The sequence below is a fragment of the Xenopus laevis genome, chromosome 3S, assembly GCF_017654675.1.
Source record: "Xenopus laevis strain J_2021 chromosome 3S, Xenopus_laevis_v10.1, whole genome shotgun sequence".
NCBI classification, from domain to species: domain Eukaryota; kingdom Metazoa; phylum Chordata; class Amphibia; order Anura; family Pipidae; genus Xenopus; species Xenopus laevis.
Genome location: NC_054376.1, coordinates 98,523,872 through 98,550,138, shown reverse-complemented (window position 1 = coordinate 98,550,138; position 26,267 = coordinate 98,523,872). Strand labels below are relative to the sequence as shown.

At 39.5% G+C, this 26,267-nt stretch overlaps 1 protein-coding gene across 1 annotated transcript in view; it reads left to right on the top strand.

The window, feature by feature from the left end:
* The first annotated feature begins 3,033 nt into the window (after nt 1–3,033).
* LOC108712387 (anoctamin-4) overlaps nt 3,034–26,267 on the top strand; it is an 88,349-nt gene continuing 65,115 nt past the window's right edge. Inside the window, 4 exon segments of the mRNA XM_041588673.1 lie at nt 3,034–3,280; nt 3,282–3,457; nt 14,350–14,430; nt 16,280–16,534. Coding sequence (XP_041444607.1) covers nt 3,240–3,280; nt 3,282–3,457; nt 14,350–14,430; nt 16,280–16,534 — 553 coding nt within the window. The 5' untranslated portion in view covers nt 3,034–3,239.

Here is a 26,267-nt window from a genome sequence, read left to right as displayed (position 1 = left end):
GAAAATTCGCCTGGAGTAAGGTTGCGAAGTAACACTAGCGAAACTACGCCAGCGTTCGTTAGTGAATTTGCGCAGTAGCGAAAATGCCATACGCTAGCGAATTAACGCTAGCGTTCGGCGCTTCGCATCTTAGTGAATTTGCCCCTTAGCCTCTCTCCATCTTAACAGCGATATCTAAGTGAAAGTGACCCCATGCATTGGTATCTGCTGTGCCAGGCTCGTTTTGTGACAGGGTGACTATTAATAAATAACAGAGGTGAGTGTTCTGATGACTTCAAAATGCCACTTAACCCACTGGAGACCAGACAGCTTGTATATCATTTGGGTGCAGTTACTGTTAGAATGCAAATAAGCACAATTAGATTACGTAGCTAATTTCCGTTAACATGAAAATAAATCAGGGTTGTCAGTTGCGACAGACAGAAAATTACACAGTACATTTGCAATATAATAAGGCAAAGCAGAAGCAAAATCAACTAATATAGAGAGAACAAGAGAAAGTAAAGAAGAGCTGGGTCAGGAAGAATAAAAATCAGAAATGGGAGAACAATGGCATAAAGTGTGAGAAAGCAAAAGTTAGATAGATAAAAAGATAGATAGTGGAGCACACTCTACAACAGATTTACAGAAAAAGGCACAGTACTCCATGGGTCTTGTTGAAAAAAAATGTTTATTGAGTGCCAGTAAGTAAAAGACCCCAAATTATCAACTGCATAAACAACCAATGGATTATCTGGCATGTTTTCCATACATTAAGTTGAAAGCAAAGCAAAATCTCAAATGCATCCTGCATAGAATAAATTGCCCAGAAATTTAAAAACATTTGATTTATCTAATTTTCCACTGCTGACAAAATGGTGTCAGGAAACGGACTCTGCCCAGGACAGTAATATAATACACAGTATGATATCCACATTCTGAAGCCTCTGAAAGAGATAGTTTATAACTTTAATTATAAAACATAGAGGGGAGCTCCAGACATTGCTTATTTTAATGCACATTATTGATTTGCAGATCATGGTGAAAAATATAAAAGTGCTGTATAACACTGATATAAAAGCATTAACACCCTCAAGGTGTTGGCCACTGTGGATGCTTCAGTTCTAACCTGTGACCCACATCCCCTCCCTGCATCATTCTTTCCACCTACACCAGCTCATTGAGGCGCATTTATTAACGAATCACAGCACCTAATCTGGTGCAACCAAATGTATGCGCCATTTTGTCTGCACATGTAAATACTTTTGCATTACAGCTGATTTCTGCAAAGGTTTTGTTATGTGCATGTCGCAAATATCAGGCAGTGATGTCACAAATAATGACACGTGGCTGTGGGCATGGAGTTAGTTAATATGCATGGAGATGTGTGCAACTGTGCACCTACACAGTGACGTCGATATTTTTACAACTGGATTTCTGTGGCATATTTCTAATGCAGTTGTGGCCAGCAGCGCTAGTATGTGCGCTTAGTTTATTAAAAGTCTTGCAACAGACAGGCCCGGATTTGTGGCAGGGCCACAAAGGCCCAGGCCTAGGGCAGCAACATTTTAGGGGCGGCATCATAAGGAGCACTGGAGACTCTAAGCACCAAAATGCTCTGGTGCTTCATATTGGAGGAGAAGTATCAGTTGTGTAATGATTCGGTGCTAGGACCTTGCAGCGGGGGCATGCGCTTGCAAACTTGTGGTGCAGGGACCATGCGGCCTCGGGTGCCGCAATATGAAATCCGGCCCTGGCAACAGAAAATGTGCAGTTTCCTGCGACGCAAATATCTGCTTAGAAAGTAGAACATTAATTGAACTTCAAAAATGTTTGCACTACATTATTAAACATATGGATGGATGCCATGGAGAAAAGTTTAACCTATGCAACCCTAATATTTTCTCTTGCCGTTTCTCTATTTGGGAGATTTCTATTACAGATGAGCTTGAGCAAAGTGTGATCTTCTGGTGTATGGTGAGTTTAACTCACACCTCACACAAAACAACTGATATATACTGTACATACCTTCTATCTCTCCCAATCCCAAAGCACCTGCACACACCTAGGCTGGGCTCTCTCATATAAACACCAGTTTCCCTCAACTCACATGACTAAGGATTCACTTTGGACCAGCTAAGATCTTGGTGTATTTATTAGAGAAGCAATGTCAACTCGGGTTTCTCAATGAAAGCGAAAACTTTCAACAAGGAAAACAACTAGCAGTCTGGTGTGTACTTGGGGGGGTCTCTCACTCACACACTGGTTAAACAAGATTAGAGGTTGAACTTTGCAGAAGCAGACGGGACAGCTAAGCGCTCCCACCCTCCTCCTCCCCTCCCTGTGCCTTTTAATGTGGGGCTCATTTATAAACAGTGAGCAAATTTGCACCTGGGCAGTAACCCGTAGCGACCAATCAGTGATTAGCTTTTTTCAGTCAGCTTCAGTTGGAACAGTGAAAGCATGCATCTGATTGGTTGCAATGGCTTACTGCCCAGGTGCAAATTTGCCCAGTGTTTATAAATGAGTCCCAGAGAGTGCTGCTGACTAGTGATGGGTGAATAAATTCACCAGGCGTGAATTCGCGGTAAATTTCAGTGTTTCACCACCGACTACTAAATTCGCCAGCAAAAATTCGCAGGTGGCAAAAAATTTTGGATGCGCGTCAGAAAAGTCGATTGCGTCAGAACCAGCGCACGTCAACATTATTTGGATGCCCATTGACTTTAATCCCAGCGTCAAGATTGATGCGAGCGTCAAAATTCGCATTTCTGCGAAACGGGACAAATTCGCCAATCACTACTGCAGACCCGCAAGCAGCAATTGAATCACTGCTTGCTTTTGAGCAGAGTTAAGTTAGAATTTGACACTCAAATCCTTCCAGTTTAAAGGAAATCCAGGCTGCCCCAAACCATCATTAAAAGATACCTATTCTTAGGAGCACCTGCTGTGTGAATGGAACGCCACGCCCCCGTTTTCCCAGTGCCCGCCCTTTCTGTGCGCATGAGCAGTAGAGCGTTGGGATCAGTGTAGTGTAGTGCGCTCTGGATGGGCACCGGCTCTGCGCCAGGGGAGGACAATTCTCATTCCGTTAAAGGAAATAAAGGAATGTCCATTGAGTGAAAACGTGTCGGTACCAACTTGGTTGTGCGATTATTTGCTGTGCTGTGGATTAGTGCGCTTTGGGTCCAGGACAGGTGGCTGTGGATTAGGACTTTTGCCCCACGCCCTGGAAGGTGCCCTGACAGTATGTAGAAGTCATGCACTGCCCACATAACGCAAAGCGAAGCGCTAAACCCAATGTACGAGATGATCGGGGGAGCAGCGCTGGAACTGAGGCGCAAGAAGTCCGTAGACACCAAGAAGAAGAGATCGGGAAATGCCAGGGCTCTTAGCTGCTCCCCGACCCTCTATGTGCCTCCCAGCCCGGCCTCTCCCCCCTGCAGCAGCGGCAGAGACTCTCCCCTCACTGGCTACTGTAAGTGGCACCTCATTCATTTAACTGTGTCCAAACCAGATTGAGACAGGCAGAAAATCTCATGTGTTTGTAGGTCTTTATTAGTGTTTTATATGCTGTATATTATATTACAGTATCACCTTTATGTTAACTTTTAGGATGTTATACCATAACTAATTATAAACAACTTTTCAATTGGTCTTCATTTTTTCTTTTCTTATAGTTTTTGAATTATTTGGCTTTCAAATGGGGGGTCACTGACCCCATCTAAAAAAACCAAACAAATGTTCTGCAAGGCTACACATGTATGGTTATTGTTACTTTTTATTATTCAGCTTTGTATTCAGGCCTCGTCTATTCATATTCCAGTCTCTTATTCAAATCAGTGCATGGTTGCTAGGGGAATTTGGACCCTAGCAACCAGTCTGCTGAAATTGCAAACTGGAGAACTGCCGAATAAAACGCTAAATAACTCAAAAACCACAAAAAAAAAAAGTTAATTTAAAGGTGAACAACCCCTTTAAGTTTATTCGTCTGCCTTTGAATCATCTCTTTTTTATGCTGTATACTTACATCTATAATTGTAACAAAGGGTACGCCCCCGAAATGTATTGTTGGCTTGAACATTAAACACGGGAAGAATCCCTTAAGCATTCTACGTGTGCTGGAGTTAATTGCTATATCTATAATTGTAACCAATAGAATGGGGATAACAAGTGTATAGTAAGGCAGATACATGTATTTACTAAGCAGTGGGCATAGGAAGGCGAAATTATGTATTGTTTGATATTGTGTATAATAAGAAAAGGGATGTCTCTTGGATACTGTGCACACTAAAGCAAAGGAGCATCAGCTAACTTTTTTAGGAGAAACTGAGCTGTTCAATAAATGCTGGAGAGCTGCAGGTTGGATTATTACGTCATGGAGGCGGGGCCCACTCATATGTTTAAAAGGGTTGTTCACCTTTAAATCAGCTATTGCTATAATATAGAGTGATATCCTGAGACAATTTGAAAATGATTTTCACTTTTTATTACTTGTGGTTTTTGAGTTATTTGATTAAGTGAACCACCCTTTTAACTATATCAGTTCAGGAATTTGGATAAAGACACTGTATGTAGAAGGTTAATATCATTAAATAACATTTTGCCTTATGAAAGGAAGCATAATGCTAAGCAATTTCCCAATACGTTCATTAGAGATTAGACCTTTTCATTGGTTCTAAAGTTATTTCTGCATGTACTAACTGATATTGAACCTAGTATTTGTCTGTACCTTTCTATTCCCCTGGATTTGTCTTGCCTGTCTCATGGGTTAGGTGGCTGTGAATCGATTGCACTGTTTTAGGTTAGGAGCTGACTGGCATGGTAGTATAAAGGTGATATGTGATAGAATGTGTTGTCTTGTTTGTAGAATGAATAGGAAACTCCTATACATTACACAGGTTAGTTTGGGAGCAGAAGCAGAGCAACTTGAGAAGATGAAAACCAATCTGTTAATCATTCTATCAGTGATAACTTGCATGGATACATGACGAATGAATGTCTCTACATATCTTGAATATTGGTGATTACTAATAAAGTATCTATACAATCACCAATTTTTGTTTAGCAGCATTTTGTTGTAATAAGTGTTGGCTGAGTAGTAATAACTTGGCATGATTCTATCTACATTGAACATACTTGCTATGGCACGAGGAAAACAAATGTGGCTTGCAGAAAATCCATTTCATTCCTCTGCTATAAGATGTATGTAGGCATATTAGTTTTTTTCTGATACAAGGGCTGGTTTACAAAAGTGGGTTGCGGTGCAAAATGCCATATTTGGCCACAAAGCACCTTCATTCCCTGTATATGTGCCCACCGCTCCCTGAGTTCCAGGAGTACAAAATGTCTTCCGGTCATGTGAATGATGCAGAATGTGGGCAGGCCATTCATTAGCACAGATCTGTTTTTATGTGGCAAGTATTTGCCACAGTTTTGTGCCCTAGCCAGAGCCAGAACCAGTGCAAGAGCACAAATCAATATTGCACTGCATCATGCTGTTTACCAGGTAACCTTTTGGTCTATGTCATGCTGCATGTTTACTTGCAAAAGCAGAGAGCATATTATACACATTATAATGTATGCTATATAGGTTCTATGATGTTCAGTTGATTAAATAAGCTCTCTGTGTGCAGGCCACCAGTTGCATTCACTAATTCTAGGATGAATTGCAGAAAGCAAAGCCTGATCAACTGCTCTTCTGTATTGTCTTCTTGACATCAATTTTCTCTCTCATTTGTAAAACTCTTAGGTCCACACAGCCTTGTGTGAAGTTGACTTTGTGGCAAGTATTTCTGTATTAGCCTCAGAAGGCTCAGTTGTGTGGATGCAGTTACAGATAAGCTGGTAATTGGATCTTTCAAAGACACCTTTATTTTCATTCTTTATAGAGTGCCAAGTACCTAATGGAGATGGAGCTGCACTTAAGCTTTCTGTGTACTTTGATTGTTAGTTATGATTATGGTTCTCTCCTTAAGATAAAAATTTGTACTGTTTGTCGAAAGCCAAGAGGTAAATTATAGTACCGACTAGAGGGGAATTCATCTAGGCTAGAAATCTTCTAGAACTTTCACGGGGGTTAATTACAGACTAAATCCATTAAGCAATTATTTTACATTACTCTAGACTGGGCATAACCCACTGAAGTCAATTTCTCGACTGAAGAGTGGTGAAAAAAGTGCTGATAAACTTCAGTCGCTCTTTACTGCTGCACTGCAAGTTGGAGTGATATCACAATGTATAATGAAGCAATAGAATTCTTAATGAATCAAATAAAAGTTGAGTGTAGGACTGGCCATACCAGGGATGACTTTGACATAGTTGGTCAGCTGAAATTTATTGCAATATATGGACAAACAATCCCTGTTTTGTTTAAAGGGGACGGCTTTTTTGTGTAGCTTAAGGTACATTGTTTCTTAGGGTCCCATTCACCAAGCTCGGGTGAATGAATAGAGGGAAAAAAGCTCGAATTTCGAGTAGTTTTTTGTGCTCCTCGAGTATCGAATTGGCGTAAATTCGCCTGAGTAGAATGATTTGAATAGATAGAGCGCAAAAACGATGCGACTATTCGCCCATTCGATAGTCGAAGTACTGGATCGAGCGCAAAAACGCTGCGACTATTCGCCCATTTGATAGTCGAAGTACTGTCTCTTTTAAAAATACTTCGACTGCCTACTTCGCCACCTAAAATCTACCGAATTGCTTTAAAAGCCTATGGGAAAGTCCCATAGGCTTGTTTTCCAAGTTTTTGATCGAATAAAAAGGCATTTGATCGAATGAAAATCCTTTGAGCGAATATTCGATCGTGCGCCTATTCGCCTGGTGAATATTCGCCCATTCAACTATTCGCCAGCGCAGAAATTCGCCCGAATTGCCTATTCGATTCTATTCGCCAGTCGAATATCGAGGGATTTAAACCCCTCGAAATTCGACCCTTGATACATCTGCCCCTTAATGTCTTAAATATATTGATCGTGGGTTGAGTGCAGAGGACCTCTTGTATTTGTCTGTATGTACCCAATATTAACTACCTGCTTGTAGCTCTTGAGTACTTGTATCTGTTGATGCAAAGGGATGGACATTATTATTCCTCATACAAACTGTGCTCTGCCAGGATGATTTAATTATAATGCAAGATACTCCATTTGTAAATAGGTTTCGCTTTTTGTAAACGAAAGTGGCTGTTCGCCTTCCAACACCTTTTTCAGTTCAGTTGGTTTCAGATAATTGGACTTTTACCAATGAATTTCTATTTTATTTTTGTGACGTTTTCCTTTAATTTTGAAGTGTAAATTTTTAATTTTCATCTCGTTATGTCTTTCTAAAAAAAAGTGGGTGTCACCAACGCTGTAACTGTTCTAAATTGATACATTTAGTTGATGCATTTCTTATCTTTGTCCCTGCTGAGCAGAATCCCTGAGTCTCATTAAAGGCAGCTGTTAGAATTGATACAATAGTTGCCAATATTTCACAGATTCTGCTGAGAAACTAAACGTATCAATTAAATGTAGAAAATTGTATCAGTTCAGAATCTGCACCTGGATTACTGAGCTGCCAGACACAGGGACATTATACTTTAAATTTAGATTTTGGAAAAACAGTAAAAAATAAAAAAAATGGAAAGCAATTGCAAAAAGTATTTCTGGTGAATAATCTGAAAAAGAACTGAACTGAAAAAAGGTTGCTGAAGATGAAGGTTTTTTCCTGTGCAGCATGTGTTCATCCTAGGAGAGCATATACAGTATTTGTGCAAGAAACTGAAGATTTCCTGAGTTCCAAAACATAAATATATGTTGAAGATGAAGGTGGTTACTTGGGTCAGGAACTTGCTGAGAGTCTCATGTTTTTTAAATGCAAGATCTATATATTATTTAGCTAAAGGAAGGCCTTGCAAATGGACAGAATGAATGGTTTAGGAGACCCAAAATGCAGATATATCATTTATAATGTATGGCTATAATCACAGAAGTGCATACAATTGTTTGTGAGAGTTGAATACATAAGAAGGCTTCGGGCATCTGAAACAAGCTCAGCACACTCACAATTATTTTAACCTGAGGAAATAACTGGCAAAATACAGTTTTGTTTCTGACTTGACAGCTGTAGGCAGTTTACTCACTTAAATCTAAATAGCAAAACTTGCTTTAAAGGGGTCGCCCGAAGAAGAAGCGATTTGTCGCTGGGCGACTAATCTCCCGAAATAGCCGCGTGTGTCTCTGCCCTTACAGTTCATCTGTTTTTCAGATGGGATCAGTGTGGCTTCTGGAAAGCCACAGGGGTGTGGTTGTGACATTACAGGGAAAGGCAATGATGTCACAGGGACAGGACTATAACATCTAGGGTAGTCCTGCCTGGTTATCCTAATTTGAAAAACCAGGCAGACAGTTTAGACCCAACAGCCCTTCTGAAAACCGGACTGTCTGCGTCAAAACCGGACAGGTGGCAACCCTAATTAATTTGGGTGTATATAAATATATATATTGACAACACAGACACCAGCAAAATTTGTGGCAGAACCCATTAATAATCAACCCTGTAGCATCAGCCTCTATTAAAGATGCAAGCTCATTATCTGCTAATGTGGTGATTTCCAGTGAACCCTAATCTTAGTAATCAATAACATGCAGAAAGACCTCCTCTGAGATGATATGGCTCTCCTGTTCTGTCCTAGAGATGTCGCGAACTGTTCGCCGGCGAATTTGTTCGCGCGAACATCGGGTGTTCGCGCTCGCCGGAAGTTCGCGAACGTCGCGCGACGTTCGCCATTTTGGGTTCGCCATTGTTGGCGCTTTTTTTTGCCCTCTCACCCCAGACCAGCAGGTACATGGCAGCCAATCAGGAAGCTCTCCCCTGGACCACTCCCCTTCCCTATAAAAACCGAAGCCCTGCAGCGTTTTTTCACTCTGCCTGTGTGTGCTGAAGAGATAGTGTAGGGAGAGAGCTGCTGCCTGTTAGTGATTTCAGGGACAGTTGAAAGTTTGCTGGCTAGTAATCGTTTTGATACTGCTCTGTTATTGGAGGGACAGAAGTCTGCAGGGGTTTGAGGGACATTTAAGCTTAGGTAGCTTTGCTGGCTAGTAATCTACCTTCTACTGCAGTGCTCTGTATGTAGCTGCAGTGGGCAGCTGTCCTGCTTCTGATCTCATCTGCTGACTGCTGCAATAACAGTAGTCCTTGTAAGGACTGCTTTTATTTATTTTTTTGTTGTTTTACTACTACTACTACTACTACTATAAGAGCCCAGTGCTATTAGTCTAGCAGTGTTGGGGAGTGGGACTGGTGTGCTAATCTGCTGCTCCTAGTAGTTCAGCAGCACCAACTTTAATTTTTTTTTTTAATATTCATTTTTTTTTTATTTTACTTTTTTTATTTTACTACCGCTGTAGTAGTGTATAAGTTGACCTTTTAGGCATTATTTGCCCTGTAGGCATTATTTGCACACTGTTTTCTTCAACCCGCCATCTAGCTGTGTGACCTTGTTCACATTCTGTCTAAATATCCATAATATTACCGTCTCCAGAAAAAACACCGGAGTGACTTTTTTCAAGCAGCATTCATATATTTTACGTAATCCGTATCCACCGCTGTAGTAGTGTATACGTTGACCTTGTAGGCATTATTTGCACAGTGTTTTCTTCAACCTAGGTCACAAAAGTGTCGATTACCTGACCTTTATTAAAATGAATGAGGGGTGGATCTCGGAGGGTTACTGCACGCCAACGACGTTGACCTTGTAGACATTGTTTGCCCAGTTTTTTTGGCCGCAGCCACTGAAGCACAGAGGCCAGAAAAAATATGCCATATAAATGCTGAAAATAGTCATTTTTTGCCATACGTTGACTCAACGTATATGGCAAAAATTGACTATTTTCAGCATTTATATGGCATATTTTTTCTGGCAACTGTGCTTCAGTGGCTGCGGCCAAAAAAACTGGGCAAACAATGTCTACAAGGTCAACGTATGGCGAAAAATGACTATTTTCAGCATTTATATGGCATATTTTTTATGGCAACTGTGCTTCAGTGGCTGCGTCCAAAAAAACTGGGCAAACAATGCCTACAAGGTCAACGTATGGCAGTTGTTTAAAGAGAACAGTAGATTACTAGCCAGCAAAGCTACCTAACCTAAAATGTCCCTCAAATCCCTGCAGACTTCTGTCCCTACAATACAGAGCAGTATCAAGCAGATTACTAGCCAGCAAACTTACTATCATCTGTCCCTGAAATCACTAACAGCTCTCCCCCTACACTATCTCTTCCAAGCACACACAGGCAGATTTTTCAGATACATTTTTGCCCTTGATCCCCCTCTGGCATGCCACTGTCCAGGTCGTTGCACCCTTTAAACAACTTTAAAATCATTTTTCTGGCCAGAAATGTCTTTTCTAGATGTTAAAGTTCGCCTTCCCATTGAAGTCTATGGGGTTCGCGAACCGTTCGCGAACCGCTCGCGTTTTTCCGCAAGTTCGCGAATATGTTCGCGAACTTTTTTTCCGACGTTCGCTACATCCCTATTCTGTCCATCCCACATGCGGTTCAGCATTGCGAGTTCTTCAAGTATCCATCACTGCTAAAACTTTTGGTGCCACAAACAAAGTAGGCTTTATTTAATTTTGTTGGCAAAAAAAGTTTTAAAAAACATTGGTGCAGTGTACCATGTTTTTTTTTCATACAAAATAGCATTTTTCACAGGATTCCTGTGTCCCATGAAAACAAGTAGGAATTTTTGTACAATACAGTTCAGGCAAAACATTTTGTGCCAGTTTGTCAGCAGTAGGTGGGTGATCAGCTGCACAGATTTACTTGACACAGTCTATGCAACGTTCCAGGTATTCCCCTCAGTTTATGTGCCATTCACCAATAAACTCCCAATGTCATCAAGATGAACTTGGCTTTCTCATGTGCAGCACTTTAAGGTTCTATAGAGGAAGTTCATTTCATATGTGTCAGGTTTTAAAGAAGTGAGTTACTACTAGGAAATTTCGGAGCAGTCTCAGGTCTAGCTATAAACCACGATAAATCTGAAGCGCTTAGCCTCTCCCTCTCTCTGGAGACTGTGAAACTTTTAAAACTCAACTTTGACTTTTAATGGCAGGCAGACCACATTTCAGTATTGGGAGTAAACATCCCAGCACAATACTCAAATCTATATAGGTACAACTACCAAATGATATGCCTCACTAACTAAGTCAATGGAGGAATGGAATAGGTATCACATTTCCTGGATAGGTTGTGTGAACTCTATTAAAATGACCCTGCTGCCGAAGATTTTATATTATTTTGGAACTTTTTAGAACTGCCTTAGTTAACCTGTCAGACCTAAAAGTGTTCCAATGTAAAATAATCAAGTACATATGGAACAACAAACTCTCCAGGATTAACAAGTAAACTCTTTATGCCTCAAAGACCCAAGGGAGCCTAAGCCTTCCCAACTTAGTACAATACTATTATGCTGCTCAACTAACTGCCATCCCCATCCTTCATCTAGGTCAGGCAGGCCCCCAGTGGAGACCCCTTGGAATTCACTTCTGTGCAGCCTTTACAGTAGAAGCCTTAGTCTGGTCGTCTTCTAGGAATCAGCCATCAGCTATCAGTCCATACTTTTATGCCTCCCTAAAATAGGGTATAGAATAAAATACTCAGCTGGATTATTGACCCCTTGGGTCCCAGCAACCCCACTATTCCAGAACCCAGCTTTGGGTCAATAATTGTTATATGGCAAGAGGGCCTTTGACTTTATCCTACCTGCAAAGTCAGTATGAACTTCCCATATCTGAATCTTTCTCTGCCTTCCAGGTATTACACTATGCATCATCTTTAAAATACCACTGGAAGGCAGCTGACGGTACTATATGTTCCTTGGGCGATGGTGTATTCACCCCTCAAATCGCCCCCATATGGTCACTATCCTTTATTCTGCTCTTAATAAAACACTCAACCCTAGGGAACAAGAATAGCTAAGAATGTGCAATTGGTAAACCCCAATTGTTTTAGAGGTTGTCCTCAAATTGGCTCCATGTATCACATCTGGTGTCGTGCCCAAAGGTGGTCTGATTCTGGATCAGGATATATGATGTTTTCTCTCTTTTCCACATCAATGGCAAGAGGGATCCCTTGACGGCCCTACTAAATGGAAAATGCACAGGTTTTACAAAACTACAACACAAGCTCTTTACTATAATGGCAATTACTTTCTGGCAGCACGGCAAACCATTGCCAAGGCATGGAAGTCACACTAAATATCATTTCTAGCCTTCAAACACAAAATAAACTGGATCATGATAAACAAAAAATTGATCAGATTTTTGACTAACATACATGCCAAATTCCTACACATCTGGCAACCATGGCTAGATTACAGACATGATCCCACAACCAAATGGCTGCTCTCTATTTGATCCACTATGAGGTCCCCTTCCCTCACCCCCTTTAAGAGGGGTTTCATACTGTCAAATTAACTGCTCCATCTCCTTGGAATCTGTTAAAGGACAAGGAAAGTCTAAAATAGAATAAAATAAAATAGAATAAGGCTAGAAATGCTGTATTTTGTATACTAAATATAAACATGAACTTACTGCACCACAAGCCTAATCAAACAAATGATTTATGCTTTCAAAGTTGGCCACAGGGGGCTGTCATCTTGTAACTTTGTTAAAGGGGTTGTTCACCTTTCAGATAACTTTTAGTATGACATAGAGAATGATATTCTGAGATAATTTGCAATTGGTTTTAATTTTTTATTATTTTAGGTTTTTGAGTTATTTAGCTTTTTATTCAACAGCTCTTCAATTTGCATTTTAAGCAATCTGGTAATTAGGGCCCAAATTACCCTAGCAACCATGCATTGATTTGAATAAGAGACTGGAATATGAATAGGAGAGAGTCTAAATAGAAGGATCAGTAATAAAAAGTAGCAATAACAATATATTTGTAGCTTTACAGAGCATTTGTCTTTTTTAGAAGGGGACAGCGACGCCCATTTGAAAGCTGCAAAGAATCAGAAGAAAAAGACAAATAACTATAAAAAATAAATAATGAAAACCAATTAAAAAGTTGCTTAGGATTGGTTGTTCTATAACATTCTAAAAGTTAATTTAAAAGGGAACCACCCCTTTAAACATCTTTGCCTGACCCTGCACATGCTCAGTGTGGTCTGGGCTGCTTAGGGATCATCATAAACAAAGCTGCTTGAGTTCTGCATGGCTGGGAAGTAAGGCGGGGGCTCCCCCTGCTGTTCATAAGTATGATTGTTTCCCTGCTCAGCAGTTAGGGACCATCTGACAATTCCTATCCACAGCAGTAAATGAAGGGAGAATTTCACTGGATACAGTCAGGTTTCTTATAAAAACGGTACACATTTTTTAATTAAAGTATATTGGAGATAGGTTTCTTTTTAAAAGAAAGTAAAAATGTGATTTTATTTTTTTGCCTTTCTTTATCCTTTAAACTATGCTATGATGTTTCATTGTTTCAGTTTATTGTATTAAACTAAAGACTTTACATGACTGGTAAAGGCCTCAATAAGGCCGGAAATATACAAATGTTCAAAAACTTTAAAAGCTAATAAAAATTATTGATATATAAAAAAAAATGTAAGTACTTGCATAGTATGTATATTTTTTAATTTAGATTTATTCACCTATTTTTTTTATCAGTTTACTCCTAGTACTATAGACAATATATTGGCCTCTTTGTCATTTGCTGAATGCAAAATTTTGTGTATCAAGGTGCAGGGGTCAAATACCTCTGTGCTATTTTGCCCTGCACAACATGCAAATGTTGCTTTAACAAATTAACACATTTATCAAAGCAGAGAAATATGTCAATTCAGCACAATATATTTCAGCAGTCAAACACCAGTCTGCTGGTGGAATCATTAATCCCACTGCGAACTGCAAGTGGTAATTATGGACCTGGAAATCTGCTGTGCAGAAAAGAAATTGTTTAAATTTTCACTACAAATTGTGAAATTCTCATTACTTTTTTGTTTGCCGAGCAGAAGCTATTGTTACATAGTTAATTTGTGTTGAAGAAGACAATAGTCCATCAAATTCAACCCATTCAAATTATCCCCAGTGTTATGGGTTTGTGAAAAAAAACCCAAAAGATAAAATTGAAAAGTTAAAAAGTTAAATCAAGTTGATTGTGTCTAGTAAGCTAGATACTCAAAAAGGAAAATGTTTGTTAAAAGACGATGGAAAGTTAACAGTGGGGTGCCACATTTTATGCACCCCACTGTTATTATTATTCCTTCCCTGGGCTGGTGCTTCTGTGTGTTGAAAAAATTTAGCCCCCCCCCAGTGATTATACCCCCAGTTAACTTAAAAGGTGTTGTCTTATTCTTTCAATTATATTGCTAATATTTTACAGACACAGATCCTGCCAGCGAGAGCTACAATAATCTGTCCAGTGGAACAAGCTACTACAGTTGTGTCAGCCAGATCACTATAGGTAAGAATGTCATATTACAAAATCTTTACCAATAATCCATCATACCTTTAGAAATCGATTCTTGCTGATGCTTCTAAAACCCTAGAGGGGTGCAAGATATCTTTTTGTAATAACTGTTTTTTTATGTGTTGGTTCAATATACATTGTTTTTATGAACCTACCGTGTTCTATCATTACCAAAACCTGGGCACCTTGGGAGTCTGCTAGTGTAGGAAGCAAAGTTGTGCTCTTGTGCACTGAAAGAGCTGATCTTCCAATAAAAAATAAAAATGAAAATTCTGCTACTCATCAGGGTAAATTTGTTGGTTGCATGAACAACATTCGGTACCATCAAACTCTTTCTCTCCAGCTGGGCATTTTACTTGGTAAATTCAGGTTTTCATGGGGCTATGTCGCTGTTGAAGACTGGTTTATTAATACTTAAGATCAGGTCTAGTAATGGGTAAATAAATTTGCCTGGCATGAATTTGCGGCAAATTTCCGCTTGTCACCGCCAGCGAATAAATGTGCAAATCTCTTGTGAAAATTCGCTGGCGTCAATTTCAGATTTTCACTATTTTTCCATGAAAATGTCTGATTTTCAAGATTTTTTGTGAAAACCTTCAAATTTCATGATTTTTGAGTGAAATCCTTCAAATTCGATGTTTTTTAAGTGAAATCCTTAAAATTTCATGATTTTTTTGTGAAAACCTTCAAATTGCATGATTTTTGATTGAAACGTCCGATTTTCAAAATTTTTAAGTGAAAACCTTCACATTTCACGATTTTTGAGTGAAATCCTTCTAATTTCACGATTTTTGCGTGAAAACGCCCGATTTGCACGATTTGAAATTCACATATTTTCCGGGAACTTTCCGATTTTTTGCTAATTTTTCGCTGTTTCGCAGATTTTTCGGGAGAAATTCGCCCATCGCTAATCAGGTCTATTGATGAAAAGAAAGTTCTTTATCAGTTTTTTTTTTTTTGCATTGGTTGTGGATTTTTGCATTGGTTTGTGGTTTTAATAAAAACCTGGTGGGCTTTTATTTTGTGAAAAAAGTAAAATGTGAAAAATTTCAAAAAAAAATGAATACATAACAATTGCTCCAAAAAATGCAACAAAGATAGAACACTTTTTTTTTACATTGATAGACACAACGCTGACCCACATATATATGTAAATCAGTCTTCAGTTAACATGAAGTTTATTTTATTACCTGCTCTGTTCTGGATTTTTTTCCATGTTAATTGTAAAGTACTTTTGTGATACCTTATGACACTGTTAAATAGAAGAATTTTGGGGTAATGTAATAAAAGTCGGTAAGGGAAAAAATATTTGCAATGCGAAAAGTTATGCCGCTGTGTGAACAAATTTGCCTTTGTGCAATTTTAATACAGCTTTTGCGAACCCGGAAACTGTTTAGCGACCATTTCCGACAGTGAAAGAATGTTTGTGAATTTTATAGTTGTTACGTTTGCTCTAAAAGATTACGACACCTTCAAGCACTTCATAAAAGTGGGCAATGTGCAATTAAAAATTCGCAATGTAATAACAGTTTAAGGAAGAGTATTACATTGCAAAATTAGACTTTTTATTCCTATTTGTGCTAATTGTTTTGCTCTTTGCAACTTTTATTACATTCCCCCTTTTGTGTCTTAAATTTTTATTTTACCTTATAATACATTTAAATCTGATGTTGTGTTAATGTTGTTAACTCAAAGTTTGTCACTGGCTAGGGGTAATTTAGACTTAATTGCCGTATACCCAGGTTTTCTGCCAATGAGGGTGACCAATTTACTCATCGTTCCAATGACAAGAATATGTCCTGCTTGGTTAGAGAAATTTATATAACACATTTTTTCTTAACAGGATTTGAAGTTAATGGACCAGTTTCAATAGGAATATCACACTGGAAGCCTCCATATGTACACAATGAAACATATCTCCCCTTCGAACATAGCCAGCACAATGCAGAGATTCCTGCTAATCCAGTCTCGTGCTCCCTTTTGCCACAAATGGATTTATCAGCATCTTTATCTTGCCCCACCTCTCTGCCAATCATACCAGCAATTTCCCGGAGTAGCAGTCAAGATACACTAAGCCAGGACTCTGACATTAATCAGGGTAAGACTTTTAATCATTTCCCCCTTAAGTCTACATGCTGTAAGCCTTTACCTGTTCCTTTGCTATAACTCTTAACAATCCCATTTATCAGCATTAAAGTTTAGCAGCAGCTGGACCTTTACAGGGCTTTTTTGTTAAACTTTGAAACATATATGTTACACTCGAGAGTTGATCACATCATTTTTAATGTAATCACAGTTGGGTAAGGCCTGTTTTTTTTTTAATTTTATAAATCCATGGTACAGGAGAAAGACTTCATATTATTTCCGTTGATGACATATGCGTGCTGTCAATAGTACTTCTCAAACATCTCAAGTTTTAAACAGATGAAATAGAGTGCACGTGAAGTAGAACATGCTTTGATAATGCAACCAGTAGCCACTAGATGGCATATTTTACAGTTAATGCACCGTGTACACTCTTAAAGGAATTGTTCAGTGTAAAAATAAAAACTGGGTAAATAGATAGGCTGTGAAAAATAAAACATGTTTCTAATATAGTTAGTTAGTCAAAAATGCAATTTATAAAAAGGCTGGAGTGACGGGATGTCTAACATAATAGCCAGAACACTACTTCCTCATTTTCAGCTCTGTTGGTTTACACTGACTGGTTACCAGGCAGTAATCAATCAGAGACTTGATGGGGAGGCTCATGGGTCATAACTGTTGCTTTTGAATCTGAGCTGAATGCTGAGGATCATTTACAAACTCACTGAACAGTTATGTCCCATGTGACCCCCTTCAAGTCGCTGACTAACTCAGAGTTAGAGAGCTGAAAAGCAGGAAGTAGTGTTCTGGCTATTATGTTAGACATCCAGTCACTCCAGTCTTTATACATTACATTTTTGACTAACTAACTATATAAGAAACATTTTTTATTTTACACAGCCTTTCTATTTACACCGTTTTTATTTTCACACTGAACTGTTCCTTTAAGAAAGAGTCTAATTATTCTGAGTAGTAAAAAACATCTCTAGTCTGCCATGAGGAAATGTAATATTGGTCTTTAACGCAAAAATCGTTCACCATTCATTGTGAAAAATACCTAATTCGTTGTTTTATTCAGATATAGGAAGAAGTTGAATGCACCTTTTCGTTAACTTTTTGGGGTATATTTATCAAAAAGTGAAGTTGGAGATCACCACAGTCCATTCGAGTGAAATACCGCCTCTCTCCATTCATTTGTATTTCATTTTTAAAGGCGTATTTATCGAAGGGTGAACATACCAAAAGTTAACTTAAAGGTGAACCCCCCCTTTAATCACCCTCAGTATTATCCTGTTACTTGAGCCACTAACTGCTTCATAGTCTACTGCTCTGTAGCTTCAAAACTGCATTCTGTAGCCTATAATTGGCAATTAAGATACCTATACATAAACCTTTGAAGTTGTAATATTCATATTTGTATTCAAGCAGTAACATTTATCATGCTAAGAAAATGTTCTTAAAGGGATGTCGGTGTAGTAAATAGAATATTAATGACAATATTATCAACAGGTATTGAAGGGTTTTTTTTGCCAAAAAATTAATTTTTCATCATATAGGATGTGAAGTTTTGGTTAAAAGGGAAGTCAAGATTCTTTTTTTGAATAAGTGTGGAAATAATCAAACGTGTTTTAAAATGGAACATTTAAATCTTTTTTAAACAGGTACTACAATTCAATGGGTTCTAGGTGTTGCTCAAGGCAGGAATGTATGGCCCGCTCGCACACCCTGGCCTTCTAAAAACAACACCAGTTGCACGGTGAATGGGGGGATCAGCATCCTCCCAAACATATGATTCCAAGAAGATCACTGGCACACAGGGGCGCGCCACCAACGAGGCGAGTTGAGAAACTCGCCTCAGGCGGCACGCCGGAAAGGTTTCCGGGGGCAGCAAAAAGTCGCTCCTGGTACCTTTAAGAGCCGAATTTCCATTTTCTAAACCAGAAATTCGGCTTTATTAATGCGAGAGAGAGCAATTGTGCTCTCCGCATTAGAGTTCCTGCCTCCCTTTCCGATGGGTAAACCAGGAGCCGCCTCAGGCGGCGGTTTCCTCTGAATCTGCGCTGCTGGCACACAAGGCTATTTCAAGCAGGGAAAGACCCTTGCGTATTTATTTTCAACATTTTGGGGGTAGTACCCCTTTGAACATTTTTAAATGTTCACATAAATTTTTCTTTTTAATTGTTAATAAGTGTTAGTGGTCTGGAAGAGCACAATCTACAACTCAAGGCAAGCATTTATTCTTTTTAAATGTTCAAATAAAGATTCTTCTTTTTAATTGTTAATAAAGGTTAGTGGCCTGGAAGAGCACAATCTACAACGTTTTGGTGTGTTGCTCAAGGCAAGGTCAATAAACCATTTTGCCATTTATCCCCAAATTCTTTAAGGGTCAGTAGTTCATCTTTGATTTTGCTTTCCCAACCTGCTCATTTACAGAAGGGCACTTATATAGGGCTATTCGGGTCGCATCTCACTGTGTATACTATATGTCTGCAAGTTAAATCATAATGTAGCTTTGCCCCCTAAAGGAAGTGAGTTTGGTGGATGTTATACTGTAATAGTTGTCTCTCCATTATATCCTGTGGTAGTGCTTTGTATTCACTGCCCTGCAAACATTCCTATCTTTTACAACTGTCCAGCTACAGTACACTAAAGCATGTGTAACACCTATTTGGGCTGCATAGCACACAAATAGTTAAACTGTCCAGCTAGCAGTAGAAGCATGGGTTACACGCGACTTCACACAACAGGGTCAGGGCCTTCGCCATGTGGAAGTGTTCCCTCTATGGTGTAGTGCAACTACATCCCCCAGGCTACTGTGCATACAACAAAAGATGGGCGCCAGGAGGTTCTTGCAGTAAAACAGAAAACGGTTTATTTAACTATGCACGAGGCAAGTGACCACAGGTTTAGTACTCACGCAGGAGCTGAGGCAATAGCACATTTCTCACACAGAGCTGCAGGCATTAGGCATTTCTCACAGAGGAAAGGTCTCCATTAGGCATTTGTAGAATTCACACACATTCCCTCCTGGAAGTTGTCAGGAAGCAGCTTCTACCCTACAGTCCCTCTTCACTGAGGTCCCTGACTGGAGGCAACACATAAAGCCTCTGGGAAGCTACTCCCTTACTGCAAATCCTTGTTGGAGCTTCAGCTGCTCTTTCTCTCTCACCTCTCTGCCTTTCTCTCCTAGAGAGACTATGACAAGTCTGCCCTAGTGTAACTATTCCTCATTCACGGGGTTACCTGGTCCCCGACTTCTTCCAAAGCACATGGGCCTTTCTGGGCCTAGCTGTAACCAGGCTCCCCTGAGCACACCCAGCTGGATCACCATCCACAGGCCAAAGAGGAAGTGGCCACTCCCTACACTCACTATATAGCAGTGTAGCAGGGGAGTGTCATTCTCTCCTGGCAGATCACTCTAAGAAAAAAGGTGGGGGCCTTAAAGCTGCAGGGCAGATTACCCAGTAGGGGTTCATGTTAATGATGTTATGGTCAAAGGTAAATTCTTATTGCTTCTGCAACTCTTACACGAGCTTAAAATACAGCTGCATTTTCATAATCATGAAAAGGAAAATATCATACATACAGATTCTTTCCTTTGCACTGGCTTAGTACAGTCACCCTTCCCCATCCAACACTACAAGTGTCCATTGGTGGGCTGGGGGACTCTTCTCTAGACCAAAATAGTAACCTATAGCAAACAATAAGCAGGTCACCTGTTTAAAAACAATAATCTTGTTTGTTGCTATGGGTTACAACAACCAGGCAAAATGAGTGTCTTTTATTACATATGGGGAAAATAATCAGATCTTCCGCCTCAAGAACAAAGAAATCACAGGGGTTAAAAAAGATGCAAAATTTGGTTCTGGTAGTTCTAGGTAGTATATACCGGTCAGCTGCTTGAAAAGACACAGTGAACTAAACCCCCTTTAGACAAAAGTCCCCACTGCCCCCCCTCTGCTGGACCTCTTCCCTGCCCGCCCCTGCACAGTGTTACCCCTGAATTGTGTCCCCTCTTGAAATACTGACCACACATGCAGAGCCAGCGGAGCTCACGGGCACCATTTTCCGGCGATTCAGTATTTTTCGTGGCTTCTTCCTTCCCTTCAGCAATTTCCGCTACTTTAGGCGCATGTGCAGTTGTAACAAATCAGAAGATTGCTCCAACTGCGCATGAGCCAATACGGTGCTCACGTAACGAAGAATACCAAAGCGACAAAGATGGCCCCCATGAGCTCTGCTGCGCTGACTCTGCAGGTGCGGTCAGTATTTCAAGATGGGACACAATTCAGGGGTAACAGTGTCCAGGGAGTAGGCAGGGAGGGGGCCAATGGAAGGGGCCAGTGGGGACTTTTGCCTAAAGGGGGGTTTAGTTCTTCTTTAATGTGGGTTACAAGACCTGGACAACCTTGGGATTCTGTCATGATTTTTATGGTTTACTTTTTATTTTTAAATCACACTACATTGCAAATAATTCACTTTGCCATTTAAAATTTTATTTTTGAACTAACAATTTAACTTTTTTAGCTGTAATAATGGTGTGGAGGCAGCCACCTTAGTGCTTTGTGCCCGATTCTGAGTTTTGACAAGCACAGCACCACAACCCATGTCAGTCGTGCTCCCTAGCCCCCTAGTGCTAGACATGAGAATAGCACCCAAACAGTGCTGTTCTCAGGTCACTTTTAGCAATATATAATATATATATGTCTTGTAACTGCTATCTGGTTAGCTGTCCATTGTTCTGTTCATAAACTGGTGATGGGATGCTGGGGGGGGAGGAAGGGATGATCTCACTCCAACTTGCAATGTAGCAGTGAAGAGTGACTGAAGTTTATCAGAGTGCAAGTCACAAGATTTGGGGGACCTGGGAAATGGACATCATGTCTAGCCTCAAAATTAAATATTAAAAAAATATATTTGTTCTTTTAAAAAATGGATTTCGGTGCAGAATTCTGCTGGAGCAGCACTATTAACTGATGCGTTTTGAAAAAAAACATGTTTTCCTGCAACAGTATCCCTTTAAGGCTTTTGTTACCTTACATTGATTCTATAAACCACATTAGAATGACTTGCACGTGGCCTATTTCAAGAGACCAATGATGTCCCATTTTCTGATGGACTTTCCATCTGTTGTTTAACAGTAAGTACTTTAAGAAGATGAAGGTCATTGTTGCACATCAACACAGCACAAAACATGGTGGGCCTAACAGAAGGTTGGACATCCTTGCCTTTATGCTATGGTGTAGAATGCAGTTGTGAACTGCTGCAAAAACTACAAATTTCCCAGGGTTGTGTAATTCTCCTTTAATATTTTTGTCATTATGAAAAAGTAGGCTGACTGATACCTATAATAACTGATGTTAAAGGTAAAATTATCCTGTAGCTAATAATGGATAAAACATAGTCATTTAACTAATCATGGTGAATTCTTGCTGTCCAAATTTGACCCAATTTTTATAATTGCTTCACAATTTAGGGCAGTGGTTTCAAAACACAGATAATCTCAAAAAAGTACAAATGTATACATTAAAAATATATATTAGATAATATAATATAGTATTAAACGCCATATTAAATTGCCACTTTGCCCATGCAGGTTAACGGACCATCCAGAGAGCCAAAAATTAAGTAAATTCTTTTTCTCCTTCCGGCATCTTGATTTGGTTTTTACTAATATATCAAAAAAGTTATCTGACAATCTTCATGTGAACAACAAATATGCAGCTAAATACGCAATAATGTTTAGCCTCTTGTGAATTTGAGAACACAAATCTGTAGTCATAAGAACACTAAAAGAAATCCAAGTGCACTATTTCAATCTGAAAAGGCATGACAACAAACAGTATAAATGCACAAAGCAGAATAAGATAAGATCATACTGTATATAAAAATACATGTTTAGGTTTAAATGCAAAAATCTGAATATTGATTCTCCTGCGGGCTCCTGAAATCCCCCTCCCAAGGAGATGACCATCATTCAAGTGCAAGTTAGAAAGCTCCAGTTTTGGGTTTTTAATCTGGCACATGTTGAAGAGGACAGCATGACCCTATATGCAAATGCTTCATTTAGCACACCCGCCCTCTAGCACTTGCTTACAGGGTCATTATAAATAACTAGTGATGAGCAAAATTTTTCACCAGCTTTCGCCACGAAAAGACACAATAAAAAATTGTCGAAATATCCCCAACGATGACGGCACTCCAAGGATAGTTCAACTTAGCCAGAAAGTCAAATAAAGTGAAGGTTTATTTGTGGACCAACGTTTCGATTCCATACAGGAATCTTCCTCCCTTAAAAATATAATTCGAATTTGTGAAAAAAAATCAAATTGTGGCAGAAATTCAAACTTTGATAAATCACCCCCTAATGCTTCCATAAAGGACTACAATCTTGTACATTGGGTTCCAGCTATGCTTTCACAATATACATGATTAAATTCCACTTAATTGGCAAGTAAGCCATTTAGACATTGCAGCCTCACTAAATATAAAGCCTTGTAGAGCTGAAGAGTGCAATATTACGAATGTGATTAATGGTGACAATTTTACTGTTCATTACTCTGGCTGAGTGACAGTTTTACATGTGTTCCTCTTTGTTGGTTTGTAGCCAAGAAATAGATAACCTATTTAGCAAATAATTAGTAAATACATGATATGTATGCTATGATATGATAATGCGTTTCCTCCATTTATTGTGTATTTTTAAGTGAAGTGCTTAGTGATTCTATCGGAATCATCAAATCTCCCTGTCCAAGTCTAGAACAGAAGTACAAGTAATAAGTGGGTAGTGTCAGATTCTGTTGCCTCAGGTGCCAGTGTGGCCCAAATCTACGTTGGTACTGGGGAGTCCTTTACTCCTCCTCTGCTTCTCCACTTGTCTCACTGGATGTTCCTGCATGTCTCCTCTGCTCCTCTCAGAGCTACTGTCTTTTGACATCATCCACTGCAACCTCTTGTCTCAAACCTTTATATCTTGCTGCGCCTTATCTCTGAAATTCCATAGCTGTATTCCTCCATTAGGAATGCTCTCTCAATCACTTTAATTCTATCTTTTGGAGCACTAGAATATTAGTCCTGGCACTTAAGGGACAATCGGAGGAATGTAATGTGTCAGAGCTAAATTGGTTTGCAGACACCTGTAAGAGTACCTGGTGGTCTAGCCGTCCCTGGTGGTCCGGTGGGAAGGCAGCAGGCTGTCATCTTTGGTTTGTCGCGAGTGCATGCGCAGTGACGCTGCGGCGTTATGACATCATTGCATGTGGTGCGAAATTCAAATATTTACAGGGGCCATGGGCAATAACACACGACCCAGAGTAGGTTCTGTTTGCTTAGTTCCTGGTTGTGATTCGGATCTGATTTTTGTTTGAGACCTCTTGCCTGACTCTGATATTTGCTACCTGTCCTCCTGACCTTTTTGCCTGTCCCTGACTACGACTTGGATCCTGATGCTATTGCTGCGCTGCTCTTACGGTATTGATCTCAGCCTGTCCCTGATTGCGCACTGCTTGATCCCCATTCATCTCTTCTTACACTTTGGTTTTCTTTGGTTCTCTCACAGTAAGACCTGGTGGCATCCGAGTAGTGGAGGGCTCCCCCCAAAGCAAAAGGCGATTGTTAGAGGCAGAAGGGTCAGCCGAGACCAGGACATTGGGGGTTCTTCTGGGTTTTGGGAAACCGGATGTTTGCATCCTTTCAATCAATTAAATACCTCAATGACTTCCTTGCAAAGTTTGCAAACAAATGGCTGTTGCGAATATTTTCAGTGTATATAAAAGAATATTGCAATTGCAAATTGTATTTTGCAACAAAATTTCTAACAAAACTCCAGTGCAGGTGTTAATACTAACCTTTGCTTAGCGATGACGTGCAATGTAATATTTCCCAGCAAATTTTTCATTGTGAGCAGCGATAAACATTTGCAAAAACATTGTTTTAAGTAATGATTTTGATTATAATTACATTCCCCCCAATGCCTTTACCATGTGCACTTTTCCCCCTCTAATTTGTACCTGTATGTTATTCACCCACTTAGACTGTAAGCTCTATGGGTCAGAGACCTCCTTTCCACTGTCTCATACATGGCAATTAAGATACGTGTACATCTATTGTGTTTACTATTGTGATTACGGGGGTGGGGGGAGGGGGTTAGTAAGGTTAAAAACAATGCTCCTTTAGTGCTTTATATTAAAAAAAGTAAACTATTTTTTATAGCCTATTTTAAACCAAAATGCATCTTCAAATCCTATTTATTTTGCTTATGTTGAAAACATAGGCAAGGCATATATTACCTTGTGAATTTTACTGATTTACAGTAGATACTTTACATGAAGTGCCAATAATTAACCACTAGGGGACTCTATGTTCCAAAGCATTACACTGTAAAGAAAGCTTGCTTTAATTATTCAGTTACTGTTCATCATGATTTTTTATATTTAAAAGCAGTCAAAAAATGGTGGCCATCTACAACAGATCTGGTGTAGAAGTGCACTAATGGGCCCAAAAGCTAAGTTCTCATTCTGGCAGCACTTATTTCCTTGGTCTGGGTCGTTCTTCTGCCCCTCACTCCTCACAAATACAGCTCTGCTTAAAGTAGGCAGCATTATTTATTTTTTAATTTTTATATTTACCATATAGGCAAACATGGGTGACCCCCATAAAGCTGGCACTTTAGGCACGGGCCCATGAATGCATATACAGTATGCGGCAGGGATGTATGATGTATGAAATCTGTGAAGGGCTGCATAAATGTGCTATTTATAAGCCATAATAATTATTACCACAGTGAGAAAATTGAAACCTATTTCCGACTGTAACAAACATTGCAACTATCAAATAACCTTTGTAAAAAAAGAAAAAAGGGAAAGAAAAAAACTGGGTATGGCAGATATGGCTTATGCATAAAGAGGGTATTGCAAATAATCCTCCCCCCTTCCCCTCCACAACCATGCAAGTATTTATACAGTTTTGCTCTATGTCTGTGTATTCTTGTTTCCTTTACACATCCCCCCCCCCCACCTGAATTGGAGAAACCATGGAAGTGCCCAAGGGAGACCATGGAATCGAAAAGCTTTGGATTTCCCATATCATTTACAGAATGGAGCGAGTATGAGAGAGGAGAGTATGGGAGTCCGTTTCTATTTTCATAATGCAAAGCCTTTTTGAGCTAATACTACAACTGCCTTTAAAGAATCAAGCAGCCTGCTGCAGGACACCAATATATGAAACAAACACCCACACACAAACAAACCTATTGGGGGTTATGTAAGAAAAGACACTAAATTTGCCCAGGTGTAGTAACCCATAGCAACCAATCAGCAGGTAGCATTTATTGGTCACCTGTTTAAAAGCAAACATCTTATTGGTTGCTATGGGTTACTGCTCTTATATGGGTGACTCATTACATATGGGTGTTTGACTCTAAGATTTGTTTCTTGCCTGTTGTTGGGGGGTTCCACAAGACAAGGCAATGGGGCATTTATGGGATACTAGCAGACCAATGTGGTAAGCAGAAAGAGACAATGCAAGCAATTAATACGTAACCATGTAGAAGTATATGTAGACTGTGCTGAAAAACTGATAAAAATATACCAGCATTCCTATATATTTTTTTATCTTTCTATTAAAAGCATTATCATCAAGCATAATTTCTAGTAAAACACTAGCCAGGTGCAACCGTAGCTGAAAGTAATGCCATTTGCACCCACATTGACTAAGAAAAAACTAATGGGTATATTTACCAAAAAGTG